Source organism: Westerdykella ornata (genome assembly GCF_010094085.1).
Source record: "Westerdykella ornata strain CBS 379.55 unplaced genomic scaffold EI97scaffold_5, whole genome shotgun sequence".
In the NCBI taxonomy this organism is placed as follows: Eukaryota; Fungi; Ascomycota; class Dothideomycetes; order Pleosporales; family Sporormiaceae; genus Westerdykella; species Westerdykella ornata.
Window position 1 is genome coordinate 612,376 of NW_022986855.1, and position 25,673 is coordinate 638,048.

General features: G+C 53.6%; 13 protein-coding genes across 13 annotated transcripts; 7 read left to right on the top strand and 6 right to left on the bottom strand.

Moving 5' to 3' along the window:
- Positions 1 to 609: 609 nt before the first annotated feature.
- On the bottom strand, positions 610 to 1,191 carry EI97DRAFT_373729 (uncharacterized protein; the record flags this gene model as incomplete). The annotated part of the gene is made up of 3 exons (XM_033795411.1): positions 610 to 799; positions 853 to 1,001; positions 1,069 to 1,191. The coding sequence occupies 3 exons, from the start codon at positions 1,189 to 1,191 to the stop codon at positions 610 to 612; spliced, it is 462 nt and encodes a 153-aa protein (XP_033655857.1).
- Positions 1,192 to 1,563: 372 nt separating this feature from the next.
- EI97DRAFT_373275 (UPF0203-domain-containing protein) lies at positions 1,564 to 2,012 on the bottom strand (the record flags this gene model as incomplete). The annotated part of the gene is made up of 4 exons (XM_033795394.1): positions 1,564 to 1,707; positions 1,759 to 1,829; positions 1,882 to 1,919; positions 1,972 to 2,012. 4 exons carry the CDS (start codon positions 2,010 to 2,012, stop codon positions 1,564 to 1,566), a joined length of 294 nt encoding a protein of 97 aa, XP_033655858.1.
- Positions 2,013 to 2,207: 195 nt separating this feature from the next.
- On the top strand, positions 2,208 to 5,116 carry EI97DRAFT_465646 (exosome complex exonuclease-like protein Rrp6). The gene is made up of 5 exons (XM_033801479.1): positions 2,208 to 2,666; positions 2,718 to 2,911; positions 2,961 to 3,294; positions 3,343 to 3,533; positions 3,585 to 5,116. Exons 1-5 carry the CDS (start codon positions 2,316 to 2,318, stop codon positions 4,927 to 4,929), a joined length of 2,415 nt encoding a protein of 804 aa, XP_033655859.1. The 5' UTR covers positions 2,208 to 2,315; the 3' UTR covers positions 4,930 to 5,116.
- A 45-nt stretch (positions 5,117 to 5,161) lies between these two features.
- EI97DRAFT_361154 (uncharacterized protein) lies at positions 5,162 to 6,151 on the bottom strand (the record flags this gene model as incomplete). The annotated part of the gene is made up of 2 exons (XM_033794958.1): positions 5,162 to 5,467; positions 5,537 to 6,151. Coding segments are annotated over 2 exons (921 nt in total), but the record flags the coding sequence as incomplete, so codon positions are not given.
- Positions 6,152 to 7,406: 1,255 nt separating this feature from the next.
- On the top strand, positions 7,407 to 8,916 carry EI97DRAFT_431569 (uncharacterized protein). Its single transcript, XM_033797968.1, has one exon. It carries the CDS (start codon positions 7,545 to 7,547, stop codon positions 8,424 to 8,426), a length of 882 nt encoding a protein of 293 aa, XP_033655861.1. The 5' UTR covers positions 7,407 to 7,544; the 3' UTR covers positions 8,427 to 8,916.
- Positions 8,725 to 9,311, bottom strand: EI97DRAFT_373505 (uncharacterized protein; the record flags this gene model as incomplete). The annotated part of the gene is made up of 2 exons (XM_033795405.1): positions 8,725 to 9,002; positions 9,056 to 9,311. 2 exons carry the CDS (start codon positions 9,309 to 9,311, stop codon positions 8,725 to 8,727), a joined length of 534 nt encoding a protein of 177 aa, XP_033655862.1.
- A 278-nt stretch (positions 9,312 to 9,589) lies between these two features.
- EI97DRAFT_465650 (DUF1744-domain-containing protein) lies at positions 9,590 to 16,787 on the top strand. The gene is made up of 3 exons (XM_033801480.1): positions 9,590 to 10,342; positions 10,394 to 10,533; positions 10,581 to 16,787. The coding sequence occupies exons 1-3, from the start codon at positions 9,732 to 9,734 to the stop codon at positions 16,541 to 16,543; spliced, it is 6,714 nt and encodes a 2,237-aa protein (XP_033655863.1). The 5' UTR covers positions 9,590 to 9,731; the 3' UTR covers positions 16,544 to 16,787.
- A 387-nt stretch (positions 16,788 to 17,174) lies between these two features.
- On the top strand, positions 17,175 to 18,721 carry EI97DRAFT_492819 (taurine catabolism dioxygenase-like protein TauD; the record flags this gene model as incomplete). The annotated part of the gene is made up of 2 exons (XM_033802338.1): positions 17,175 to 18,281; positions 18,358 to 18,721. The coding sequence occupies exons 1-2, from the start codon at positions 17,407 to 17,409 to the stop codon at positions 18,719 to 18,721; spliced, it is 1,239 nt and encodes a 412-aa protein (XP_033655864.1). The 5' UTR covers positions 17,175 to 17,406.
- A 559-nt stretch (positions 18,722 to 19,280) lies between these two features.
- Positions 19,281 to 19,884, bottom strand: EI97DRAFT_492821 (Sm-like ribonucleoprotein; the record flags this gene model as incomplete). The annotated part of the gene is made up of 3 exons (XM_033802339.1): positions 19,822 to 19,884; positions 19,711 to 19,760; positions 19,281 to 19,591 (listed from the first exon to the last, which is right to left on the bottom strand). The coding sequence occupies exons 1-3, from the start codon at positions 19,833 to 19,835 to the stop codon at positions 19,281 to 19,283; spliced, it is 375 nt and encodes a 124-aa protein (XP_033655865.1). The 5' UTR covers positions 19,836 to 19,884.
- A 187-nt stretch (positions 19,885 to 20,071) lies between these two features.
- On the top strand, positions 20,072 to 21,567 carry EI97DRAFT_486448 (serine/threonine protein kinase-like protein; the record flags this gene model as incomplete). Its single annotated transcript, XM_033802163.1, has 2 exons — positions 20,072 to 20,828; positions 20,878 to 21,567. Exons 1-2 carry the CDS (start codon positions 20,382 to 20,384, stop codon positions 21,565 to 21,567), a joined length of 1,137 nt encoding a protein of 378 aa, XP_033655866.1. The 5' UTR covers positions 20,072 to 20,381.
- Positions 21,568 to 21,657: 90 nt separating this feature from the next.
- Positions 21,658 to 22,571, bottom strand: EI97DRAFT_250764 (uncharacterized protein). The gene has a single exon (XM_033794138.1). The coding sequence runs from the start codon at positions 22,544 to 22,546 to the stop codon at positions 21,749 to 21,751; it is 798 nt and encodes a 265-aa protein (XP_033655867.1). The 5' UTR covers positions 22,547 to 22,571; the 3' UTR covers positions 21,658 to 21,748.
- Positions 22,572 to 22,691: 120 nt separating this feature from the next.
- On the top strand, positions 22,692 to 23,475 carry EI97DRAFT_250775 (putative ACN9 family domain-containing protein). Its single transcript, XM_033794139.1, has 3 exons — positions 22,692 to 23,001; positions 23,061 to 23,160; positions 23,218 to 23,475. Exons 1-3 carry the CDS (start codon positions 22,777 to 22,779, stop codon positions 23,307 to 23,309), a joined length of 417 nt encoding a protein of 138 aa, XP_033655868.1. The 5' UTR covers positions 22,692 to 22,776; the 3' UTR covers positions 23,310 to 23,475.
- Positions 23,476 to 24,350: 875 nt separating this feature from the next.
- On the top strand, positions 24,351 to 25,539 carry EI97DRAFT_431572 (Pkr1-domain-containing protein). Its single transcript, XM_033797969.1, has one exon. The coding sequence runs from the start codon at positions 24,706 to 24,708 to the stop codon at positions 25,357 to 25,359; it is 654 nt and encodes a 217-aa protein (XP_033655869.1). The 5' UTR covers positions 24,351 to 24,705; the 3' UTR covers positions 25,360 to 25,539.
- Positions 25,540 to 25,673: the final 134 nt, after the last annotated feature.

Below are 25,673 nucleotides of genomic sequence, written 5' to 3' on the forward strand. Positions count from 1 at the left end.
TGGAGAGACTTATATACTCTACCTATGTACAATCCAAGGTACGGTCAATCAGTGGGTAAAAGCAGAGCTCTCAGCAACTAAGTAAGCTCCATTCTTTATACTAAAGTAATACGGAGTAGAATGGAACGAAGTTGCGTTAACTGCCTTATAAAATATATCCACGTTCAATACTTCAATTCTAGGAGAGTACATTCTTAGTTCTGTAACATATCCTTAAGCGGCGGCGATGGAAAAGTGTCGCTCTGTCCTAGTAAAGTATTTTATGCCTTTTGGCCTCTAAACCCAGACGACATAGCTAAGACGCTCTTCCAGACCTGTATCCTATATGTACAATACGGCAGCATATCGCTATCTCAGCGATTAATAAAGTTGTGAGACTTCGTCCTTCCTTGAATCCCCCCTAATTTGGACGTGCCAATACAGTAACCTCGTCTTTTCTTTACATTAACCGTGAATGTACTCGTAGGTGACAGACGCGCATTGGGGAAACCAACGCCCAAAGTACCATTTGACGCCATCAATCGAATTAGAATACACGCTTGATTTCACTGGATAAACCAAACCCCAACGCCTAGAATCAGAGCCTACATGCAAACCTTGGAACTTCTCTCAATAAACACCCATCCAGTAATCCTTAACCAGATAGGCTGTATATCCCACGAACCCAGCAATAATAGCCTGCGACCCAAGGTGGCCGATTCTTCTCCCAATTCCGCCACCTTGCTCCTTTCGGAGTCCGAACTCGACATGTACAATGCGCGCTGCGAGAAGGGCTCCGAGGCCGTAGTTGATTACTCGTCTGGGGAGATTAGTGAGTCTAACAGGAGAAAACTACTACATGTCGAGTCTTACCTATCAGCACCATTCAGCTCCGCCAACAAGGCTACTATGAATGCCATGGGGACGTTTTCAGCAAAATTGCCCTGCGACCGGATGGCTACGTAGAGCGGATCTAAGCCTGGGTGTGGAGCGCCGGACTTGGTGCCCATGTGTCTAACGGTCTGTTAGTACGGGAACTGCGACAGGTGCATATGTCGGGTTGCCAGTGAGATGTCTGATATCGTACACTTTCGTGGCTAAACGTTGCAGGTGGACCCGGTTCTGAAGGAACATGTAGTATGCGGCGAACGGAGCGGCCCATGTTGCCGTTGCAGGGGCAATTAGGACTCCGAGTCCAACTCTAGTTGTCATGGTGATGGTGGTTTGGAAATAGCTTCGGTGGAGTTGAGGTTGGAGACTGAGCTTGAGGTGGAGAGTGAGTAACGGAAGTCTGAACTCAAGGCTAATCGATCACTGTGCACAGACAAGATCCAATGCCGTCTGAATGCAGTTTATGTAGGAACTCCTCAGATGACTTCATGTGTTGACGATGTTGTCATGGGTTGGACTAGCGGGGGGTCTAGTAAGTAGTATGCGGGGAAGTGAATGCTTGGACACGTGCATAAAGAAAGGGAATAATGTACAGTAGTGAAGAAGCCTGATCTATGCAACGCAAACCAAGCGGAACCATGGGACGCCGAAAATGAGGAGAGATGGTTACGTGGAATAATAGATCTGGTGATATCATCGTTTCTGAACCAATGAGTGAATGTCCTGGGCAAATACACCTAGGGATCTTACTGGTCGCAAATGTTCTGCGTCGTTCTCTCGGTTATCTTCTCGAGCCTCTTTGAGCATATTGTCGATGCCTTTTTCTTTCAAGACTTTCTACCAGAGATCAGACCCAACTGGCTAGCAATGCAAAAGTTGAACACTTACGGATAGGCATGTCTCATACTGCTTGAACAGCCCTTGGCAGTCGTCGGTAGTGGCTGTGCCACGCAGATACTCTACGTGAAGTCAATACTGACGCACCTGACTTTATACATTAAGAACACTTACTTTCGCTATACCATTTAAGAAAGCAGTTGTCGTATCGTCTATCAAGGTCAGCATGACCGTCGCAGGGAATCACTGATCTAGTCAACCTACTCTTTGACTTCGTTGCACTCTGGGGCTAAGGATGCCGACATTGTAAGATGAGGTTTGATATCCTAGGTCGATGATCAAATCGATTGACCCCGATGCCTTAGCCCCCGGGTGGCGGTGATCAAGCTGCCCAGGTGGAGTGGTGGCTGTGGAGGTTCTTATCGATAAGGAACTTTCTGTGCCAAGACCTCCTTCTCGCGACTTTTCCGCAACACCTTAATACCTTAAATGCTGAGCAACACCCTTCGTTCACACCCTGTTCCCCGATACTTTCCGGCAGCTTACCGCAAGCAATTTTACGGCAGCATCTGCTGCATTATGGTAGTTTCAGGACCATAACCGCCTCAATGGATTCATTCAAAGAACTCCAGGACTCCATTTCGAGCGCCCTTGTCTCGACAACGCGCTCGGCAACCAGACTCAGCAGCGCCGACATACCCTTCCAACGCTCACTGGATCCCGAAGTAGGCACGGCAATTGACGAGCACAATGCGCGGCTTCTTCAACTCGCGCAGCGTCTTCTCCAGAATGCTGCAGCGAGTTCGGGCGCTGTAGGTCCAAAGCTCCCCGACGTCGAGGCCATAGACGCCAACTGGAGGGGTATCGTTGATGTCGTCGACAGCTTGCTTGAGAAAGCGGACACAAGCCTGGACGAGTACACGGGTGTGGTGAAACGCCTGGCCCAGGGAGGTGAACAGGTACAGGAACAGCGCACCCTCGGGTTCTAGTCTTCTACTTACATTGTCTAGGCTACTTCTGCCAAAAAGACGGCCCGCCATGCAAATCTCCCCAATACATATCCGAAACCCCAGCTTCTATTTGAGCATGTTCCTAAAAACGATGAAACCGGAGGCTTCAGGCCGCTGCTTTCAACCAAACCACATGCGAAGATTCCACTTGACGAATGCTTGAAAACTTTCAGAGATAGCAATGGCAATGAGCAGTATGGAAATACCTGCCGGGCACAAAACTTCTCGGCTTACAAACGACAGATACCCCCATCCTTATCAAACAGAGATCGAGTCGTACGAATACCCCGCCTCAATGTACCAAACCTCCGAGCCAATAGCGTATACACCTTTTGAGACGACGACAGCGACATTCGTAGATACCCCTGAAGCCGTTGCTGAAATGTTGGCGGAGCTGAAGTCGGCGAAGGAGATCGCAATCGATCTGGAGCACCATGACAATCGATCATACGTTGGCATTGTGTGCTTGATGCAGATTAGTACACGGAATAAAGACTGGATAGTCGACACTTTGAAGCCCTGGCGTCGGCGGCTTGAGTGCTTAAACGAAGTGTTTGCGGATCCGAGCATAGTCAAAGTATGATCTCTGTGTCCTGGCTGCAACTTTGAAAACTGACTCAGGAAGGTATTACATGGCGCATATATGGACATTGTGTGGCTCCAGAGAGACCTGGGTCTGTATGTTGTCGGCCTCTTCGATACATATCATGCTGCGAGAACGCTTGGATACCCCGGCGCAAGCCTGGCTTTCTTGCTCAGCAAATTCGCCAACTTCCAGGCGCAAAAGCAATACCAGATGGCGGACTGGCGAGTACGGTAAGTCGGCACGCACCCAGAGGAGGACGGCAAATCACTGACCAGCCCAAGACCCCTCGGCGACGAACTCTTCAATTATGCGCGAGCAGATACCCATTTCCTACTTTACATATTCGATTGCATGCGGAATGAGCTTGTTGAGAGGTCTGACTTCTCGAACCCGGAGAAGGATAAGGTCACAGAAGTTCTGAACAAGTCACGGGAAACAGCATTACAGCGCTACGAACATCCTATATACGACAGTGAGCTCGGCATGGGCGCAGGGGGCTGGTACAGGCTCATTTGCCGCACTCCTCTCCAGTATACCCCTCAGCAGTTTGCTGTGTTCCGTGCGGTTCACAAGTGGAGAGACGATGTTGCGCGCGCAGAAGACGAAAGCCCGGTATACGTCATGCCTAACCATTCAGTCTTCTCTATCGCGCGGACAATGCCGGATGACCGGACAGCGTTGTTCAGCATCATGCCTCATGTTTCGCATGTGGTGCGCGCCAGAGTCGATGAGCTCCTTGCAGCCATTGCAGAAGCCAAGAATGTTGGCCCGGATGCGCCGGATCTCAACGACACCATCAAGAAGATCGAGGACATGAAGTTCAAGGGGACAGAGGAAGTGCTGCCTACGAAGTCCGCCGGCGAAGAAATACCTGCAGCTCCGATCCTCGAAACGACACCACTAGTGGCTGCATTGGACACCGCACCACATCGGGCATCTATATCGAAGTTCTGGGGTGGCTTGTGGTCTGGAGGCTCCGTGGATTACAGTCTACCAGCTTCAGAATTGGGCATCAGTCTTGCGCTTCCTTTGCCTCCGCTTACGGCCGAGGTGTTCGCCAGTGATGGCGGGCCAGCTGCCGTAGAAACGCCTGCGGACGAAACGCCCCAACCGACGTTTGTCCCCAAGGAGGAGCGTCCGGCGGAGGACAAGCGCTCGGATATCTTCATCGTCAAGCAGCTTGGCGGGAAGCGTAAACGCGGGCGCGTTGAATCTACCGAGGAACAGGGAGAGAATGCTTTGGCCGCCGCGTCGGAGCTGGAGGCGAATGCTGATGAGGTCATGCTGGAGGATGACGAGAAGGCCCGACGCAGGAGAGAGAAGGCGCTCAGGAAAGAGGCTAAGAGGCTCAAGAAGCAGCGTCAGGCGCAGGAGGCGGCAGAACAGGAAGACGAGGAAGGGGAGGTGCAGGAGGAGGAAGAGCCGGCATTCGATTATGCGTCTGCGCCGTCGGTGCTGCGGGCGCGGGAAGCGGAGAGGAGTCAGGCTGGAGGCAGCGGGAAGAAGGCGAGGGAGAAGAAGAGAGAGCAAGGGTTCAATCCCTATGCGCGGTTGGCGGACGCGCCGAGGGGCCTTCCGAGGGCGCAGAAGGAGAAGGCGGGGAAGAGTAAGACGTTTCGGTCGTGAGTGGAGTGATGAGTTCAAGACGGGGTTATCGGCTGCGGGCTTTTCCGTTCTTGGTACATATTTGCGAGTGCGTATGATACTCTCTGACTTCCAAGTGATAGTCAAGCTATAGCATGGACGGCGAAACGGAGTTGGTTGGCAACGCCATCGATTGATCAATCAGCATACATTCCATTCCATTCCATTCCAATTCATATTTACTCCCTGTGCCTTGCATTCCCCCATTGATCCATCATACCACCAACCCATCCAACGCCCTCCAAAAGATACCGAAATTCCCATCCCCCTGCCTGCCCCCCTCCCCCTTCCTCGCATTATCCATAACGGCAAACACAACGTCCTCCCACCACCCGCCAGCAAACTCCTCCTCCCTCAGGACCTCGGCGAACATGTGCGCCACCTCGTCGGGCGGATTGTTGAACGCGCCGCAGCCCAGGGCGCCGAGGACGAGTTTCGTGTGGCCCTTGCTCGCAGCCAGGCGCAGGACGGTGCGGATCTTGTAGCGCGTGATTTCGGCGTCGGCGGGGCGGAAGGTGCCCTCGGGGGAGAGGTAGGGGTTTCGCAGGGCAGCGAGGGTGATGATGGAGGTGAGGGGGAGGTCTAGGACTTGGGGTTGGGTGATGGGGGTTCCGGGTGGGGTGGGGAGGAGGAGGGAGTGGCCGGCGGAGAGGGCGGAGCGGATGACGAGGACGTGTGGGGTGTAGAGGGCGGAGAGGAGGGGGATGGGGTAGAGGTTTTTGTGGAGGGAGAGGGAGAGGGTGGAGCGGTAGCAGAGGGCTTCTTCTTGGGCGAGGGCGCCATTGAGCCAGCCGCCACCCGGGTGGTAAGCGTTGGCTAGGTTGAGGAGGGCCACGGGTTTGGGGATCGGGGGAGGGGGAGTGGGAGTGTTGGTCGGCGATGTGGAGGGGTGGGCGGATTTGGTTTGGTCGTCGTCGTTTGAGGTTGTGCTCAATGGGGCGGGCAGGAGTGAGCGCGCTGTAATTCCCGGCTGTAGGTCTAGGGCCGCATCGAAGCTGTCTTGGTCGAGGACGCGGATTCTCGTCCCTTTTCGTTTGGTTACGGATTCCCCGGCTGGAAGTTCGAAGCCCGGACAATCTTCTGGCCGTAAGGGAGCTAGGTCTTTGAAGTGGTGGATGGAGGCTGCTTCCGGGTCTATGGAGGCAGGAAGCTGCGAGACGATGGTGGGTAGTATCGAGATTGTCTCTGCGGCTGCGTCGCGTAGTCTGTTGCGCAGCTCTTCCCGACGATTCGTCGCGAAGGGAGATGCATCCGGATCAGGGGAACTCTTTTCCGTGACCTGCTTTTCAGAAGCCTGTCTGGATGCGTGCTGTTTTCTGTCTGCCTGTGCAGCTGCTCGACCCGGGACTTGGCGGTTGGGGCGATTCTCGAAGTAAGATCGACGTCTTTCAGCAACGATCCGATGCGTGTCAGAGCCATCTTTCCTGCTGTCCTCCATTTCGGACGGTCTCTTCTTGGAGTGTTCTTCCTTTGGCCGGCCCTTGGGACGCAGCTCATCACGGGTCGGTCGTTTCCCAGTGAAGGAGGAACGATGCTTGGCAGGGGAAGGTCTTCCCGTGCTTTCTTCCTCTGATGGTCTCCGCCTGTAGGATTTCTTAGGTGGGACGCTCCTATGCAAATCGTCTCGCGCACGCCGTTTTTCAGACGAGGAAGCTCGATGCCGGTCCGAGGAATCCCTCTCTGCACTCGCTCTCAAGTGCGGTTCGGAATCATATCTCTTTCCACGTGAGGTGCGGGCGGTAGAGGATTCGGGTTTGCCAGTGGATCCATTCTCGGACTCTTCTTGCAGATGTTGTCCTTTGCTCGAGCGATGCTGCTTCCACTCGTGTTGCTCAGGTCGCCTACTTTCGCCGCTTTCCCCTTCGACCTGGTGCTGAGTCCTGGAGCTTGGGTCCGAGTCTCCTTTCTCAAGAGACTTACGTCCCGAGTGACGCGATTGTCCACGAGGTATCCTTCTGAAGCTTTCGTAGATCTTGGGCTGCATCGTGATGGTCCCACCACGATTTGATGGCTCGGCGCACGGTCTATGTCAGATTGGAAAAGTTGACTTAGTTAACCAGGAGTCTTTTCTGGCCCAGCTGTACGGAGTGAAAGAGGAGTGGATGAGACAGGGCGGTTATTCGTTGTCACCGCTTTTTTTAAGTTGCTTTGATCGCCTTATAAAGCTGTGATATCAATCAGGCAACAACCAAGTGGCTTTTTCATCCTTTGGGCTTCCTGGAAGGTTGATGTTATTGGAAGTCCTTTCATGCTCAGCAGGAGTACGGAGTAGTAGAACAAAAAGCATAATTGATGTCACCTGGTGACGGACAGGGCGAACGAACGTGGTCCCTCCATGTGGACTTTGATCTCATGTACAAACGCGTCGTCCCATGTCGGTCGCGAACCTCAGCCCTACGGGGTGGTCCGTGCCGCTGCCCCACATTGGTCCCTCACTTCGGATATTGGTCCATGAGTTCAATCAACAACAATTCACTCACTTGGACAAACAACATCCCCACCAACCCCCTTGGATCGGTTGGCCCTTTGGCACAGCAGACTTTCTCCTTTTATGTTGTATAGACCCAGCTTTACCGATGTAACGCCTCAACCGAGATATGCCTCCGACGCAGCTGTGCGCCGTTCCATCCCCGAAGCGCAAACGCGACAACCTCCCGCCTGCACTGAGCACATCCTCCCAATCTGCCTTGGAGCCCGCTGCACCTAGCAGCCCGACTACAAATGGCATCGTTGACCAGCTTCGCGACTTGAGGATTACAGCGCTTTCAGCACTCCCACGGACCCCGCTTACTCCAATCGATGACATGGTGCGGAAGAAGCCCAAACTTGAAGCCATGGATGATACCCAGATATTCCGGCCTGCGCCTGGCACTGTTGGCGAAATAGAACTGGCAACAGCAGAGATACAGGATGTCGTCGCTGAGGGGCCTTGGACCGGTAGTGCGGCGGAGATATCAGAGACACCGCAGGCCCATGCGGAGAGGCACCACCCCGTTGTGGATTTCGAAGATTCCATAGCAATCGCACGGCCAGTCGTTTTCGGAGCGATAGAGGCATCCGCATTTGCTCAGAACAACGTAAATCCAAAGAGCCAAAAAGCAAGGTCCAAGGCGAACCCCTCTCGACCCCGCTCTCGGAGGTCACCCTCACCCCCACCCATCTCGCTCACGTGGCAGGACAGCGAAATCACTGGCCACCTTGCCGACCCTTCGACGGATCCGGACGATGATGGAACGGGCATCAATGGAATCGGTTTCAAACCTACTCCTGCCATCGCCTATGCCAGGGCACAAAAACGAAGGCAGCAACTGTTGGAATGGAGAGCTCGAGAGACGAGGGAAGCAAGAGCCAAGAGGAGCGAAAGACGACGTAGAGGAGTCGCAGGCGCTGGCTCCAGTTCGAGGGAAGGGACCGTCGAAAGGGAGATCGCCAGCAAGGAGCATGACGCGACTAGACGAGCTGTCCGATTCGCCATATAACGTGACGTCGTGTATTGGATGTATAGCGTAGCTGAGAGACGGGGGATGAGATGAGGACGGGTACCTCTCCATGTACGATTCCACGATCTCATGATGTAATGACGACAAAGTCTTGTTTGCGACGCTTGTGGAAATTAGGGATCGCCTTGTCTGTTCCGAGTTCCCCTGACATCGACTCCGTACGGTAATGCGGGATCAAGGGCGTTTGTCCCATGGATCGGTTCGCCGGTACAATCCGTATATTACAATTCTCATACAAGTTCCTGTACATAGTCCGGCCCGACTTCTTCCCCATGCCCTACCAAAACCTCACATTCTTACTGAACCAGTGACTCCACGATCTTCGCCGCTCCTCCTCTTTTCTCCGCTCTTCCTCTAATCTTTCCTGCTCTTCTCTCGCCTTTCTCCGCGCCTCCTTTTTCGCTTCGATCGATGCACGTTTCCTCTCCATGAGCTCTTTTGCTTGCCGGATCCCCTCCTTCTCCTTGCTGCGGTAGTATTGACAATATTGATATGAAGCGCATGATACACCGAGCCAACTGAACACCGCGACGTGACAACATTGCATTACAGGTCCTGTCCCCTCATCAGTATACCGTCATCCCAGATTGTCCACCAAGGAATCTCACTCCTTAATATGGCCGCAAGACTACCACCCGCGAACCCTGCCCCTATGCCAACCAGCTGGCTGTCCCGTACGCATGGCCGCCTGTGGAAATTCAAATAGTAATCCGGCCCTAGGTTCTTCACGACTTCGAAATATGTCGGCTCGTGGTCCGCGGGCGTCCCTCCTGCTGTGTGTGCGGTTCCGCCGGGCATGATGTTCGCTGGGCCTTTTGGCCGCTGTGGAATTTGCGCATCGCTGTCTCTGGAGTCGTCGGCCATTGTGTTAGGATGTGACTGAGTAGAAGGAAAGGGGCGGGAAAAGGGACGGTCGGGCGCGGGATCGCTGTGGTGGTGGCCGAAATGCAATTGAAGATCGGTGATGCGGTTGAGTTGGTTCCATATTTTGCAAGCCTGTTGTGGCGGTGCGGCCGCTCAACAGCCACACTTCAATTACCAGACCAGTCGGGGAGTCGCGAACAGGACGCGTAAGGACGCGCCTGCCCCATGTTTCTGTGCGAGGCCGTGCTTTCATGACCTCGACTTTCCACATTGCTCTTCCGCTACTCTCCTCACATCTCTTACTGCTCTACCAACCTGTTCTTGATACCCTTTTCCCTTTCTACAGTTCCGATTGCTCAAATGGTACATCTAATTGTTTAAACACCTGTTTACCGTCTCCACATCTCCACCATACCAACCATGGCGCCGCGACGACCAGGCCAACCTTTCCGCCGTGTAGGCAAAAACGGAACCGCCTCCTACGGCCCTCGCAAACCAAAGACCGTCGACGCCTCCACCCTCCGCAGCACCGAAGCAACCTCCCAAAATGAGAAATTCGAAGCCATCCGCCTGGCGCACAGCATCGATGAGGCCATGGGATTCCCCCGCTACGAGGCGGGGAAGAAGAAAGTGGGATGGCTCTGCAATATGCATTCGACGACCATTGAGGATGAGAATGTACCTGGCGGGAAGGCTGGGGTGGATTATTACTTCATTGGCGAGGATGGGGAGACGTTCAAGGCCACGCTGGAGTATGATCCGTACTTCCTGCTGGCAGTGAAGAGGGGGAAGGAGCCGGAGGTCGAGGAGTGGTGTCGGAGAGCTTTTGAGGGGCTCGTGAAGAGTATAAAAAGGGTGGAGAAGGAGGATCTTTCTATGCCGAATCATCTTGTGGGATATAGGAGGACCTTTCTGCAGCTCTCGTTCGCGAATGTGAGTGATCTGCTCGCTGTGAGGAAGGTGATTGGTCCTCTCGTGGAGAAGAATAAGAAGAAGGTGAATGCGATGGATACATATGCCGAAGTGGCCAGGTGAGTCAGTTGTGATTCCGGCTTTTGGGTGGTTGACTGACATGTGTGCAGCGCGGAAGCTGGCTTCGACATGTATGATGATGACTTGGAATATGAGAAACGAACGACTTCTACGATTGATGCCAGCGATTTCATTATAGATATCCGGGAATACGACGTTCCCTACCATGTACGAGTAGCTATTGATAAAGGTGCGTATGTCTCCGTAGCTTTCCATGCACAGCTGACCATGCTGCAGATATAAGAATTGGAAAATGGTACACGGTCGAAGCAAAACACGGCGTCACGACCATGACATGTATAGAAGAGCGACTGACACCTGCCGATCCGGTGGTTATGGCGTATGATATCGAAACAACCAAATTACCCCTGAAGTTTCCCGATGCTGTTATCGACCAGATCATGATGATCTCGTACATGATCGATGGTCAGGGTTTTCTGATCACCAACCGCGAGATCGTTTCCGAAGACATTGCGGACTTCGAGTACACGCCGAAACCGGAATATGAGGGTCCCTTTATGATTTTCAACGAGCCAGACGAGAAGGCAGTATTAGAGCGCTTCTTCGAGCACATCAAGGAGGCGAAACCCACGGTTATGGTCACGTATAACGGTGACTTCTTCGATTGGCCGTTCGTGGAGGCAAGAGCCAGTGTGCTTGGAATCGACATGTATCAAGAGATTGGATTTCGGAAGAACAGTGAAGACGTCTACCAATCCGATTATTGTGCACATATGGACGCCTTTGCTTGGGTCAACCGAGACAGTTACCTGCCACAAGGTAGTCGAGGCTTGAAGGCGGTGACGGTTGCAAAGCTAGGATACGACCCGGACGAGCTGGATCCGGAACTCATGACGCCCTATGCCAGCGAACGGCCGCAGACGCTTGCTGAGTATTCGGTTTCTGATGCCGTTGCGACCTACTACTTGTACATGAAATATGTACATCCCTTCATTTTCGCCCTCTGCACGATTCTGCCGCTTCCTCCGGATGATGTTCTGCGGAAAGGTACCGGTACTCTCTGCGAGATGTTGCTGATGGTTCAAGCATATCAGAAAGGAATCGTACTGCCGAACAAGCATCAAGCTCCTAAAGAGGCCTTCTGGGAGGGCCACCTGCTCGAATCAGAAACGTACGTTGGAGGTCATGTCGAAAGTATCGAAGCCGGTGTGTTCAGAAGCGATATACCATGCAACTTTGCAGTGGACCCGACGGCGATTGACGAGCTCTTGAGAGATCTGGACGCCGCGCTCAAGTTCAGCATCGTAGTGGAAGAGAAGAAGAAGCTTGAGGATGTAGTGAACTACGATGAGGTCAAAGCGCAGATTGCTGAGAAGCTCAACCAACTCAAGGCCACCCCGAACCGGAGCGAACGTCCTTTGATCTACCATCTGGACGTCGCTTCCATGTACCCTAACATCATGACCAGCAACCGGTTGCAGCCCGACTCCATGATCAAAGAATCAGATTGTGCCGCATGCGACTTTAACCGTCCGGGGAAGACTTGCGATCGACGGATGCCTTGGGCCTGGAGAGGCGAGTTTCTACCGGCGAAACGAGATGAGTACAATATGGTTCGTCATGCCTTGGAGAATGAACGCTTTCCAGGGAAGTACAAGAACTCGCCCGTCCGGACCTTCCAAGAATTGTCAGCAGATGAACAGGCGAATTTGGTCAAGAAGCGCCTGCAGGAGTACAGCAAGAAGATCTACCACAAGATCCACGAATCCAAGACAATTGTGCGGGAAGCCATCATTTGCCAGCGCGAGAACCCCTTTTACATCGACACTGTCCGAGACTTCCGAGATCGACGCTATGACTACAAAGGAAAGCAGAAGGTCTGGAAAGGCAAGACGGAAACACTCAAGGCCGCTGGTGCTCCTGCCGCAGAGATTGATAACGCCAAGAAGATGATCGTTCTGTTCGACTCGATGCAGTTGGCCCACAAAGTCATTCTCAACAGCTTCTACGGTTATGTCATGAGAAAGGGATCCCGCTGGTACTCGTTGGAGATGGCTGGTGTCACGTGTCTGACAGGCGCGAGAATCATCCAGCTGGCTCGTTCACTGGTAGAGAGGATAGGGCGACCGTTGGAGCTTGACACCGATGGTATCTGGTGCATTCTGCCTGCCACATTCCCGGAGAACTATGCGTTCAAGCTGAACAACGGCAAGAAGCTCACCATCTCCTATCCTTGCGTTATGTTGAATCACTTGGTTCATGGGCAATTTACGAATCACCAATATGAGACCTTGGTGGACCCGGCAACGTTTCGGTATGAGAAGCACAGCGAGAACACCATCTTCTTCGAAGTCGACGGTCCTTACAAGGCAATGATTTTGCCTACGTCCAAGGAGGAGGACAAGAACTTGAAAAAACGCTACGCGGTATTCAACCATGACGGGAGCTTAGCTGAACTGAAGGGTTTCGAATTGAAGCGCCGTGGAGAACTCAAGCTTATCAAAAACTTCCAGGGGCAGATCTTCAAATTCTTCCTGGACGGTACGACCCTTGAAGAGACCTATGGTGCTGTAGCCAAAATCGCGAACCGCTGGCTCGATATTCTCGATACACGCGGCGCCACTCTCGCAGATGAGGAGCTCATTGATCTCATCGTCGAGAACAAGAGCATGACGAAGACGCTCGAGGAGTACGGAAACCAGAAATCCACTGCCATTACCACCGCCAAGCGGCTGGCCGAGTTCTTGGGCGAGCAGATGGTCAAGGATAAAGGCCTCAACTGCAAATATCTTATATCTGCTCGACCCAAGAATGCGCCGGTCACTGACCGTGCCATCCCAATAGCTATTTTCTCTGCAGAAGAGTCCGTCAAGCGCTTCTTCCTGCGGAAGTGGCTTCGTGATGATCCGGGCGATATGGACCCTCGCAGCATTCTGGATTGGGAATACTACAGAGAGCGCCTTGCGTCTGTCATCCAGAAGCTTATCACGATCCCGGCTGCTCTGCAGAAAGTCCGCAATCCTGTTCCCAGGGTTCCGCATCCCGATTGGCTTGATCGACGTATAAGACAAAAGGAAGACAAGTTCCAGCAGAAGAAGATGACGGACATGTTTGGCAAGAAAGCGCTTACGGATGTTGATCCCAATACCTTAAACACTAGGGTCAGCGCGGGAGACCTTGAGGACTTTGGATCTTCAGGGTTGTCGCCGAAGTCGCAGGTCAAGAGAGGAGTCGTCACAAAGATGGTTGCGAAGCGAAAGGAACCCGAGCCTGCAGTTGCAGTTCAAACCAACCCTTATGCCGCTCTTCCGAAGGTTATGCCATCCATTACTGAAGACTACTCCGGCTGGCTTCAATACCAGAAGCAGAAGTGGAAGATTCAGAGGCAAGCCCGGAAGCGGAGGCGCCAACTGTTTGGAGAGAAGCCAATCGACGCTTCTGATGCCATTGGCAGTTTCTTCCGCAACCAGACTGAGCTTTTGTTCATAAGCACGTGGCAGCTCATCCAACTTCGGCCAACCGAGACGCCCGGGGAAGTCAGGGCGTTCGTACTGATCGACAAGAAGATCCATATGCTCAAGATTGTGGTCCCACGGCAGCTATATGTGAACTTTCGAAGCGAGGACCTGCCCGACATATCCATCAGTGGGTGCAGCGTTGAAAAGGTCGTCAATTACACACTTCCGAACGGACATCCCTCGGTCCATCTATTCAAGTTGGAATTGCCCGAGCAGACCTATGTTCAAGAGGCGAAGCAGTTCGCTGCCCTTTTCAGCCACCCTAGTGTCGAAGGCATCTACGAAAAGCAGGTGCCATTGAACATTCGCGCCATTCTCAAGCTCGGAAATGTGTGCACCTTTGACGAGTCTCAGAAGGGTGTCCTCGGAAAGGGCCTTGAGCAAGGGTTCGATCTGAGCTCGTTGCGTAGAGTGCCATCCAAGGCCCCGTACTTGTCAGGAGCTGCGATCAGCTACCTCTACCTGTACCATGTCAGCAGTGGAGAGCGTAACATCTATGCCTTATTCTCGACTTCCAAGGACACTGCACACATTATCATCCAGAATCGGACAAGAGACCTGCAGGGCATGCCCAACGTGGATCGCATCTATGTCGGCTCACTACAAAAAAGGTTGGAGGACAATAATGGTGAACCATGGCAGACCTGTGTCGAATACCAAGAGAGCATTCATTTCCGGACAACCCAGGTTACAACAAGACGCAAAGCACTGCTGGAGATTGGTGATACCATTAAGAAGATGAAGCAGGAAGAAGGCAAGCCTATCATCGTCATCATCCAGTCTCCAAACCAGGCACTGCTTTCCCATGACATACCTCTTCTGAAGGATTTACCCATCTTACCTCTGCACCCTGAAGAATCAGATAAACAGCTGCCACCACTCGGCTGGCAATCGTTTGTCGCGAAGCGGCTCGTAGCCCATTACCTCGACCTGGGCTCGTGGGTCACGCATCTGACCGAACTTTCTCGCTATGGCAACATACCTCTGTGCAACCTGGAGAGCAACGACCCGCGTTTCCTCATCGACATCGCCTATGCTAGGCGACTCCAGAAGGACAAGGTCGTCCTCTGGTGGTCTGCTTCTGCTAAACCCGACCACGCCAGTTATGAGAAGGATGACATTCTTGCACCGCTCGAGACCGTGGAGATGCCGTCAGTCAATAACCCGGGCACCTACTCGTCGGTGTGTATCGATCTGACTCTGCGCAATCTCGCCATCAACACTGTTCTCTCGTCCTCCTTGATTAATGAGCTGGAGGGTGCAGACTCGGTGTCATTCAATCCTGCGGCACCTTCTCTGGATGCAGCAGGCGACGGCACCAATGTCATCTACTCTGACAATGCGTTTGCCACAGCTGGCATCACTGTGCTCCGCGAGATGGTCAAGGCTTGGTGGTGCGAAGCGGAACGGGGCGATTACATGGCGGACGTGATGGTGCAACATCTTGTCCGATGGGTCGGGAGCCCGGGCTCCTTCCTATACGATCGAGCGCTCCATTACTACGTTCAGATGATGTCTAAGAAGGCTCTGCAGCAGCTGATGGCTGACTTCAAGCGCGTAGGCTCACACGTCGTCTTCGCAGGCCCTAATCGATTACTGCTTCAGACGACCAAGGCCGAGGTTGGGAATGCTTACGCCTATAGCCAGTATATCCTCAAGACGATCCAGGCCAAGCCGCTGTTCCAGTTTCTGGACCTCGAGGTCAAAGAGTATTGGGATTATCTCGTCTGGTACGACGAGTTCAACTATGGTGGTAAAGGGTGCGAGAAGGTGGTGGAGGCGGAGAACCAGACTCTAGACAACATCATGTGCTGGCAGTTTGCACAGTTCCTTCCGGCCAGTCTCCAACCGTACTTCCACGACTGGGTCGTCGAGTTCATCGAGCTGATGCATGCACGGAAGCGTCCTGCGGTCACGGACGGTTCGACGCCTCGTCTGACGCAAATCCCACTCCGACCGCTCACCGTGGATCCCACCGAAGAGACGCAAATCCTCCCCAAGTCCTTCACCAAACCGCTCTTCAAGCAAATCTCCACTCTCCTCCGACGCCAACACACCGAAATGCTCCACCCGGACCTGGCCGCCGACTACGAGTTCCCCAAACTCCCAGGTTCGCATCTCAACCTGTCCAACCCGGTCCTCCAACTCGTCAAGTCCATCATGCAGGTCCTCAGCCTCGACCGCGCCATCACGCTCGAAGCCCGGCGCCTCCGCAAAGACCTCCTCACCCTCTTCGACATTCGCGAGTTCAGCGCCGAAGCCAGCTTCGTGAATCCGAGTGCGCAGCTCTATGTGCGGGGCGTGATTTGCGACGAGTGCACCGCGTCTAGGGACTTGGATTTGTGCCGCGAGGCTGCGCTTCTTCCGCCACCTGGTGCTGCTGCTGTAGCAGACAACGCATCATCATCATCATCTGTGCTGCCGAAATGGAAGTGTGACAATTGCCACGCCGCGTACAACAAGTTAAGGATCGAGGAGCAGCTGGTGGCCGAGGTGCAGAAGATGGCGCTCGAGTGGTGCACGCAGGATCTCAAGTGCGGGCGGTGCGGGAGGCTGAGGAGTAATGAGTTTATGGAGCACTGCGCTTGTGCGGGTGAGTGGGTCGGGACGAAGGCGAGGGGGGAGGTCAGGAGGAGGTTGGGGGTTTATGGGGGTGTGGCGAGGTTCTATGGGTTGGGTATGTTGGAGGCGGTGGTGAGGGAGTGCGAGGAGGGGTTTTAGCTTCTTTTTTGTTTTAGGGCATGGATGGGAGCGGTGTTTGTGGCTTTTGGGATATTCATTGTTGGGTACTCTGTAGTTGGGTTGCGTTTTCCTCTCCGTTCCAACGGCGTACGTTGGTATGTTTGTGTCACGGCGGCGGTTGCGGCGTTTCTCCCGCTGGGACTACAAGAACAGATACGGATATAGGGCACGGCTACGGGTAGCTTTGGCGTTTATCAGCAAAAGAATCACAGTGAATCCATTGGAGAGATACCGTAGTTTTTGAGGGATTGCGCCATTCACGCCAAGTCCCATAGATCAGCACTGTATCTCAGCACGCTCACTATCTCTCGCAACACCCTCCTCATAACCACTCACATCCATCCCTACAATCATCGCACATTTCGACATCCTGGGTTTGTTCTCCCCCACCCTATCTTCCGTTATTTCCAATTCCAGCAAGACCTGTAGCCGAGGCAAAGATGACGATTGTCTTGTCGGCGGGGTTTGCGTTGTTGTGCAACGCCAGGTTGCGAGCACGCCATAGGGGATCATTCTTGGGTGGGTGCATGGATGCGGTGTGGAGTGTGTGTCTATATGAGGGGTGAGGGGTGAGGGGCTGAGGGGGAGGGAATGACGTTTAGGAAGGGGAGGGGAAAGGGGGTATATATTCAGCGTGGAAGTCCCGATTTGAGGGACTCAAGGAATTTCTACTTCTTTACATACAAGACGGTGTGGTTTGAGGTACGTGCTCTGGGTATCTGTTCAGGGTATACTGTGTCTCCCACTTAGACATCTCTCCTCGTATCGTTCTTCTTCTTTTGAGTCTTCGGAAGCACGGCTCCCTTATTTCAGACACCTAACCTACACCAAACCACCTCACCATGGCACCTCTAGAAGTAACCACCCAACCCATCGCCCCGCACGACCTCCCCTCTCCTCTGACAAACAACATGAACTCCCTCCCCCCCTTCCCCAACCACCGCGCCCCCAAACACATCTACCCAGACGGCATCAAAACCTCCGGCCAACACCCCCCAATCTATTCCCTCCTGCGCCCCTACTCTGCCTTCCCCACAGAAATCACCGGCCCCACCGTCTGGCAAGCCTCCGACTACCGCTCCCACCCCTCGCGCTGGACACACATCTTCTCCCCCTCGGAGCTCGCCGAAATCAGCGCCGCGGCAGACTTATTCCTCGCCTCCGGAACCCCCACGACGGGAATCTCGCAATCCAACTTCCCACTCCCCCAGTTTGGAAAGTTTCTGCGCGGTCTGAAGGACGAGTTACTGAATGGCAAAGGGTTCATCCTGTTCAAGGGGTTCCCCGTTGCGGAGTGGGGGAATCGGAAGAGCGCGGTTGCGTACATGGGCCTGGGCACGTATCTAGGGTATTTCGTCAGTCAGAACGGGCGCGGGCATGTGTTGGGGCACGTGAAGGATTTGGGTGAGGACGCGACGCAGATTGACAAGGTGCGCATCTATCGCACGAATGCTAGGCAGTTTTTCCACGCTGATGATTGCGATATCGTGGGCTTGCTTTGCGTGGCGAAGGCGTTGGAGGGAGGAGAGAGCGACTTGGTTTCTAGTCACCATGTGTGGAATACGCTGCAGAGGGAGAATCCGGATGTGGCGAGGACGCTGACGGAGCCGATTTGGTATTTTGATCGTAAGGGGGAGACGAGCGTGGGGCAGGAGGAGTGGATAAGGTCGAGCGTGTTTTATCTCGAGACCGGGGAGAATCCGAGGGTGTACTGCAAGTAAGCATCTAATTCCCACGTCTTCCCCTTTACGTTCTTTTTCTGCAGACATTTGGACTGACCACCTCTTAAATAGATGGGACCCCTACTACATCCGCTCCCTCACCCGCTTCTCCGACAAGGGCCTCATCCCCCCTCTCTCCGAAGCCCAGCAGCGCGCCGCCGCCGTGCTCGAAGAGACGTGCCTGCGCCTCTCGCTGCACATGGTCCTCGACATCGGCGACATCCAGTTCCTGTCCAACGCCCACGTCCTGCACGCCCGCACCGCGTACAAGGACTACCCTCCGCCAGCGCCGCGGAGACATCTGATGAGGCTGTGGCTCAGCACGCCCGAGGACGAAGGAGGCTGGAGGCTGCCGTTCCATGACAGCAATGAGAAGAAGAGGGGCGGTGTCCAGGTCAACGATACCCCGCCAGTGGCGCCGTATGATGCCGAGTAGATATGCATTTAGTAATGAAATCCCAAATGTATTGGTGCCCAGCCAAAAAAAACCATGGTTCTTTCTCCTGTATGAAGTTATGGAATCACCAGAATGGATATAACGAATAGAAGATCAACGCGTACGAGGATTAGTGTTGAAGAGATAGAAAAAAAAAAAAAAAAAAAAAAAAAAAAAAAAAAAAAAAAAAAAAAAAAAGAAGGATTAAAGGAATGATACTCGGTGAAATGCAATTTCCAATATGGGACTGTCGCTGCATCTCAGAGCTTTTGCCCCAGAATTGATTATATTTCGAAGAGTTGCCGTGTCCCGAAAACGCCTTGCATGCTCCTGTCTTTAGTCGTGTTGTTACGCATGGCCCCCCAATCCCGCTTGAAGCCTGGTTTTTGGTATCAACTTCGGAGGTTTCCGACCATGCAACGATAAATAGGTACCGTCATACCGAGTGCTGTGAAATCATCCCCCTTGCAAACATGGTATCAACCGATGTCCAATCGACAAAATATCCACTTGATCCACGGTATAATGGAATTCTTCACCCCTATCTTCCCTTCTTCCCTTAGAAACCCCGACCACCGCGCCCACGCCCTCTGCCCCGTCCTCCTCTTCCCCTGGGTCCTCCCCTTCCTCCACCCCGCCCACCCCTCTCCGCCTCCTTCCTCGCCTTGTTCTTCGGCTTCGGCGCGTCGTCAATCAGCAGCGTGTCAAGCGGCAGCGAGTCGGGGAGGATGATGTAGCGGATCGTCGAGCCACGGACGTTCAGCGACTCGAGCGTTTGCGTCTCGCGGTTCTTGGGCGTCATCTTGACGGCGCGGAGCGCCGTGTTCATCTTGGGGGAGACGGATGCGATGGTGCCGTTTATGACGGTGCCTGTGATGGTTAGGTGAGGGAGGTCGTCTGGGGGGAAGTAAATCCAGGATTGGAGGCTTGATTGAGAATGGCAGGATGATGCGGGTCGAGTTGGCAAATATGTAGTACAATGTACCTACCATCCTTGAGCTCGATTGACACCGTCTCGTTCTGGCACTTCATCAAGAACCTGTGGGCATGTGTTAGCTGTCGAGCTCCGCTGCGGCGCCCGTTGATAGGGAAGTGCGCACCTAACTAGCTTCATGACTGCGGAAATCCAATGATTGCGCGTCCTCTGTAGATGTGTGTTGGTGTCAAGCGTGATCAGTGCGATTGTTTGCGCGTAACGGCTCGACTAGACGTGTGAAGGCGGTGGGGAAGCTCGACATCAGTTGCGCTCAAATTAGGCTGGCGCGGGAGATATTTGTTCCGGCATCCGCACGTGATATCGACTTTCACCAATGCTACTTTGCTGCTTTGAACAGCCAAAGCTCACAGTATTGCACACGAATAATAGAGAATTCCAGTTGGGCCCTTACTACTCATCGACCAGCGGATTCATAGTTCAACTCCGCCGCAACCTTCACACAGTCAGTGCAAACTCAAAGTTTGCAGCCATGAAAGTCGTTCCTGCCTCCGGCGTGCAAACGGCGGCAGACCGCCTTTCACCTGAACTCTCCACCGCTCCTCTCTGGGCGGGAACGCTGGAGCTACCGGCTCTCCCGCTAATTTCCCCATATTGACTTATCCTCACTCTTGACAACGTTCCTCTCCATACCCCCACAACCTCACTTTCCAACCGCAACCCATCATGCCACGAAAACGACGAGAAGCGCCTACAGCCACGGAGAGCACCAGCAAGCGGTCCAAGGCTTCCGCAGATAGGGAACAGGCAGTGTTCCGATGGAAGCAAAATGAATGGACGCTCTGGACCAGGATCGATACTTTAGTTCACCTGATGCGCAACAAGTATGTGAGCAAGCAGGTCGTCGTCAAGAAGGTGCTGAAACTGGACAAGGATGAGGATGGAGAGCGGAGGATAGCACATGCGGAAGTGAGGATGCTGCAGAGGTTACCGGAGTGCAATCGAGTCGTGAAACTGTTGGGCTACTTACATCAATGTCCTGACCCGGCCCATGGCTCTGCGTTCTTCGAGTACTATCCACTTGGAGATGTTTCTGCTTGGAAAACGAAGAACTTTGACAACAAGAACTGGAAGCCCGTACCTGAGCCGTACATATGGCGGTTCTTCATTCAGGTATGTAGAAAAGCTTTCTCGTCCTCATATGGTAGCTTACTGGTCTCAGATGGCGCAGGCTCTAGGATTCATCCACAATGTTTTAGATCCTGTCCCCGATCCGAGCCGCCCGTGCATGCTGCATAGGGATATCAAACCCAAGAATATCCTTGTAGTGCAGAACGGTACTACCTACCCCTCTTTCAAACTCCATGACTTCGGTTGCGCGACTATCTTGACGCCGGAAAAGGGTAGAATTCGCACACTCTGCGGCACTTATGAATGGCAACCACCGGAGAACCCCATGGTCAATACGACGGCGGCCGATGTCTGGGCGTTAGGTGCTTGTGTGCACTATCTGGCAACGGGGAGATCACCCGTCCAATCGACGACGGAATTCAAACGGAAAGAACTCGAGCGCGGAGAGCAGCCCTCCAAGGGTGCAAATTGCTATGATTCGATCGATCGCTATTATGTCGCGCGGGCTCCGCGTGTGGTGACTCGGATCAACTTGACGAGAGCTCAACAGGAACTTGCTGGTATAGCTCCGCGGATTACACCAACGGGACAACCGGTATACAACGCGGAGTACAGCGATGAGCTCAATGATTGGATGTGCAAAGCACTCCACCACAACCCCAGGAGACGTACAACGACCGCTACGTTGGTAGAGAGGATGGTTCCGGACGGAGAGGAGATGTTAAGAACGACTTCGGGAATCGCCGGGCTGGCCGACCTTCATATCATGATTGGAAACTGATGGGTGCCTTGTACAGGGATTGGTTCCGTTGCACGTCTTCCACATACCTGGTGCGAAAGTAAGTGGAAGAGCATCTGGGACTCGTTGGATCTAGTGGAAGATATTTGGGTTGGAACCGGTGCGATCTTAAATCTGTGCGATTTGCATATATAGTGCGCTGTGAATGGAGATTGCGCTCGCCTCAGGGGTTATGGGAACTTATGGAGTCCAAGATTGAAGTATTGGCCCTCCAAATTCGGATGATTTGCAATTTCTCCCAGCCAGCCTTCTTTCCGCTTGAACCAACTGTCTCAGCCATCCAGCCCTGACCCCATGCTCTTATCTCCTGTTTGACGACCTCTGGCTTATTCTGTGCACATAGTAGTAGGTAAGCAACCCCTCTTGTACTACTCAAGATGGTCGGTAGTTGTTCCAACATCCTCCTCGTGACAACCATGCCATCCGGTCCTCCTGCGTACGACAGCTCAAGAAGGTATGAGTCCTGCTCAAATGTGGTAGATTTTCCCGCAGACAAAGGCTCATTATAAGCTTCGTGGTGTGAATAGTCTGGCAGCTCGGCGGGCACATACGGTGGATTGAATATCAAGACATCGATGGAGTGGGGTCGAACGGAAGAAGCCAGGTCGCCATTCACAACGTCAAGGAATCGTGTTGGAGCTGTTGCTACCGCCTTCTGGACCGTTTGGGCGGCGGCTTCACAGGCGAATCTGTTCAGATCAGTGCCAATGGTTAGTATATCATCTCTTCCAAAAAGTGTGCCAGCATTGGCTGCTACGAAGGCCAGAACGACGCCGGACCCGACTCCAACTTCGAGGACAAGCGGCGAGCCTTCTGCCGCTGCGGGAGATGTTGAGAATTGCCCATGGAGGAAACTGGTCTCGGAAGCCGAAGACAGGGTATCCAGAAGCAGGTAGGAGTCTTCAGCTGGTTCGTAGACGCGGTCGAAACACACGTGGGAGGTGGAAGGGGTGGGGAGCATTTCGAATGAGGCGGGGGGTGGGCTGAGACGTCGTGAAGGATGGGAGAGCTTGCGATGCTCGCGGACCAATGGCGAGCCCCCAGCCGGATTATGTAATCCCGAGGTCATCCATGCTCAGTTCGATCACCACCCTTAAGAGGTTCCATTTCTTTATTCAATAGCTTTTGAGGCTTCTCATCTTTCGAGAAACGTCATCCGAAAGCTCGCATCGGAGCTTCATCGCATTAGAAATGAGAGTTTACTGCAGGTTGTTGGCAGCAGCCACAGAGCTACCTGGGTCCGCTGGCACAAACCTTCGACGGACGCCAATGGCTCTCCTGCCACCAGTTCCCTTATATCGACGCATACTTCGCGCACATCGGAAGCGTTTGCCCCCCGAGGAACGCACGCTTGGCGACCTCTATGTGAAGGCTGAGTTTAGAGCCCACAAAGACATTGACAATCCCGTGCATATTGTAAGGATTGCCAAGATACAGTTGAAGAATCACCTGGATGTGTGACTGATCAATGAAAGATTGGATTCCTCACCGAATGGCAATTGTATGCTCAGGCAATAGAGGGCGACAATTGGAAAGATGGAAAATTAGACAAGGCAAAACTCGACAAAATGAGCGGTAAGTGTTCTGTGTAGGTGTATGCATAAGGGACCATGTACTGACTGTTAATCACAGATCAACAAATTGGCCAGCTATATGAATTAATGCAAACCATTCGGAGGCAAGACCTGGAGGACAGCGAGTCGGATTCCAAACCGGAACAGTAACGGCCTGCGGTTTACAGGAGCTGCCATTCACATATCCAATCGCGATGTCGCATCAGCTGCTCTATTCCTTCACAATCCCCGTGCAACTTCGTATGTGTGACCGACAGTCGCTCATCACACGTTACCTTTTCCCGCACCAAAGGCCGTACTCTTAATAAAGGCAAGATAACTTCTCAGGGACGCACAGCCTACATCCACATCGGAGTTCCACCGAAATTGTCCTTTTAACAACCTAAGTCCTCGCATTTGGCCATCCGGGAGCTTCTTTTCTTACGCCGAGACGCTTCGTCAAGTCCACAAACGAAGCAGCGGATTTGGTCAATCCGAGAAACATGTGCGTATGCACGCAATACCACTCGCCTACCTGCAGCCATCAATGGATCTCTCTTACGCAACCCTGCGGCATAGGGATGAATCTGATGACCTGCCCCTTCCGTGATACATGTCAAGGACTGTGGGCTCCAGGCATGTGCTGTCCGATATGCAACGGCACCGCCATGGACCCCTTTGTGAACCAAATGGTGCCGGGAGAAAGCTATTCTGCTACCATCTGCTCAGTTTCAGGTCCACGATGCTCAATTGGAGCTCCACAGTGCGCAATCGGACCGCCGCTGCCTTGCTGCGCGCCGCACTCGAGCTGTGGCTGTCGACAGAAGGGGATGTCGCACCGGCACCGCTACTCGTACAAGGAGAGTCGCGGCGGCGGGGATTGCATAGTTATGTGAAGGTGTGATGAGGGCAAAAGACGAGTTTGAACTACTGTGTACTTTGGGTGTCAGCCCTGGTAAATGGTAGCAGTCGTTCAGGGGAAGTGGGTCCTGCAGTTCGACCGACTCTATCAACTGTGTATGTTCGGACGACGGCGGTATGCCGAATTGGTCGGAGGATCTTGATGATTGAGGGAAGTCGGCTCTGGTCACGACGTCTCTCTATTTACTCCGTACAATATATCCTCCATCCCGACTTAATAAGCTAAACATGGCAACGTGAGCATCATCGCCCAATCAGAGGTACATTCACCCACTGGGGAGGATCCCGTTCCGGCAAAGATGGCAGGTCAGGAACAGCAGCGTAGGCTCTGCCGATGTCAGCCCCGCCAAAAGGTCCATCACCCGTCAAGCACCGGCGCTGAAAGACCCAAGGGAACTCCGCCCCGTCACACGGACGAGTCGAGCTCTCGGATTTCACTTAGTAACAGCCACCGCTTCCCGGGCGACGTTGCGCGACAAACAACACTGCGCTATCTAGTGTGTACCTGTCCTGTTGCTAGGCACCGGTGGGGTAAGACAGGGACGTCACAATCGAAGAGACGACGCGCCCAACAGCAAGCTACGTTCAGCTACACGACCACAACCACCATACCTCCGATCCCCGTACCCATCCCAAGCCAACCAACATGTCTAACTTCCTCGTCGACCTGTGGGAGTCCATCTTCACGCCGGGTCCCACGCCCACGCTCCTCGTCGCAACCAACGCCAGCTTCGCCGCCCTGCAGTTCGTCTTCTTCGCCCTGCTCCTCGCCACCTACAGCATACACTTTGTCATTCTCTCGATCCTCTGCGGCGGCCTCTGGTGGGCGATCAACTGGTTCGCGGGCGAGATCCGAGCCGCGCAGGCCATGGAGGAGGAAGCGAAGCGGATCCGAGAGGCGCGAAGGGAGAAGGAGAAGGGCAAGGCGAAGGGGGGACCGGGAAGCGAGGTGGAAACCATGGATACGGGGGATGACACGGAGGGAGTGGAGACGGAAGTCGAGGACAAGAATAAGGTCAAGGCGGCCAAACCTGCGCCGCGACGCGCGCCTCGCCCGGAGATGCAGAGTACAGTGTTTGTCGAGAGGCCGGCCGAGTTCGGAGAGGGACGCGAATCTACACCTGTACCTATGGCCCCAGCAGCGGCTGGTACTGCTGCTTCCACTACAGGGGCGAGCACGAGGCTTGCGCCCGTATCGGACGATGCGGTGAAGAAGAGGAAGAGTTTGGGGGAATCGACGGGCGATGTGAGCACGGATAGCGAGTGGGAGAAGCTGTCGCAGGACTCTGGGGAGAGATAGGTGGCCGGACAGACGTTCGACTTGCTTGTCGATTTGGTTTCCGTCGCGTCTCTGTTGGAATAGATCTTGTATCTGCGCGGGGAGTGTTGTATTCGAGGCGAGTACCTATCAGCCCACGCAACCACCAGTGCAATCCCACGTCGAACAATACTCTGCTGCCATCGAGGCCATAGTTCCTGCGTACGCCGTGCTACTGACTATATCATCGTTCACAGACCGATCACGTGAGGACGCGATTCAGTCTCCTGACATCGAGGAGTAGCGCGTTCAGGAGCATGTTATTTATTGCCCGACCTGTGATTCAACCGTATTCA

Bases quoted from the DNA above. Each gene is read 5' to 3' on its own strand.
- EI97DRAFT_465646 (XM_033801479.1), top strand. From the start codon at position 2,316: ATGGATTCATTCAAAGAACTCCAGGACTCCATTTCGAGCGCCCTTGTC. The intron at 2,912-2,960 runs GTATGGAAATAC...TACAAACGACAG, and splicing joins GATAGCAATGGCAATGAGCA to ATACCCCCATCCTTATCAAA. The intron at 3,534-3,584 runs GTAAGTCGGCAC...GACCAGCCCAAG, and splicing joins ATGGCGGACTGGCGAGTACG to ACCCCTCGGCGACGAACTCT.
- EI97DRAFT_431569 (XM_033797968.1), top strand. From the start codon at position 7,545: ATGCCTCCGACGCAGCTGTGCGCCGTTCCATCCCCGAAGCGCAAACGC.
- EI97DRAFT_465650 (XM_033801480.1), top strand. From the start codon at position 9,732: ATGGCGCCGCGACGACCAGGCCAACCTTTCCGCCGTGTAGGCAAAAAC. The intron at 10,343-10,393 runs GTGAGTCAGTTG...ACATGTGTGCAG, and splicing joins ACATATGCCGAAGTGGCCAG to CGCGGAAGCTGGCTTCGACA. The intron at 10,534-10,580 runs GTGCGTATGTCT...ACCATGCTGCAG, and splicing joins ACGAGTAGCTATTGATAAAG to ATATAAGAATTGGAAAATGG.
- EI97DRAFT_250764 (XM_033794138.1), bottom strand. From the start codon at position 22,546: ATGCTCCCCACCCCTTCCACCTCCCACGTGTGTTTCGACCGCGTCTAC.
- EI97DRAFT_250775 (XM_033794139.1), top strand. From the start codon at position 22,777: ATGAGAGTTTACTGCAGGTTGTTGGCAGCAGCCACAGAGCTACCTGGG. The intron at 23,002-23,060 runs GTAAGGATTGCC...GATCAATGAAAG, and splicing joins TTGACAATCCCGTGCATATT to ATTGGATTCCTCACCGAATG. The intron at 23,161-23,217 runs GTAAGTGTTCTG...TGTTAATCACAG, and splicing joins AAAACTCGACAAAATGAGCG to ATCAACAAATTGGCCAGCTA.
- EI97DRAFT_431572 (XM_033797969.1), top strand. From the start codon at position 24,706: ATGTCTAACTTCCTCGTCGACCTGTGGGAGTCCATCTTCACGCCGGGT.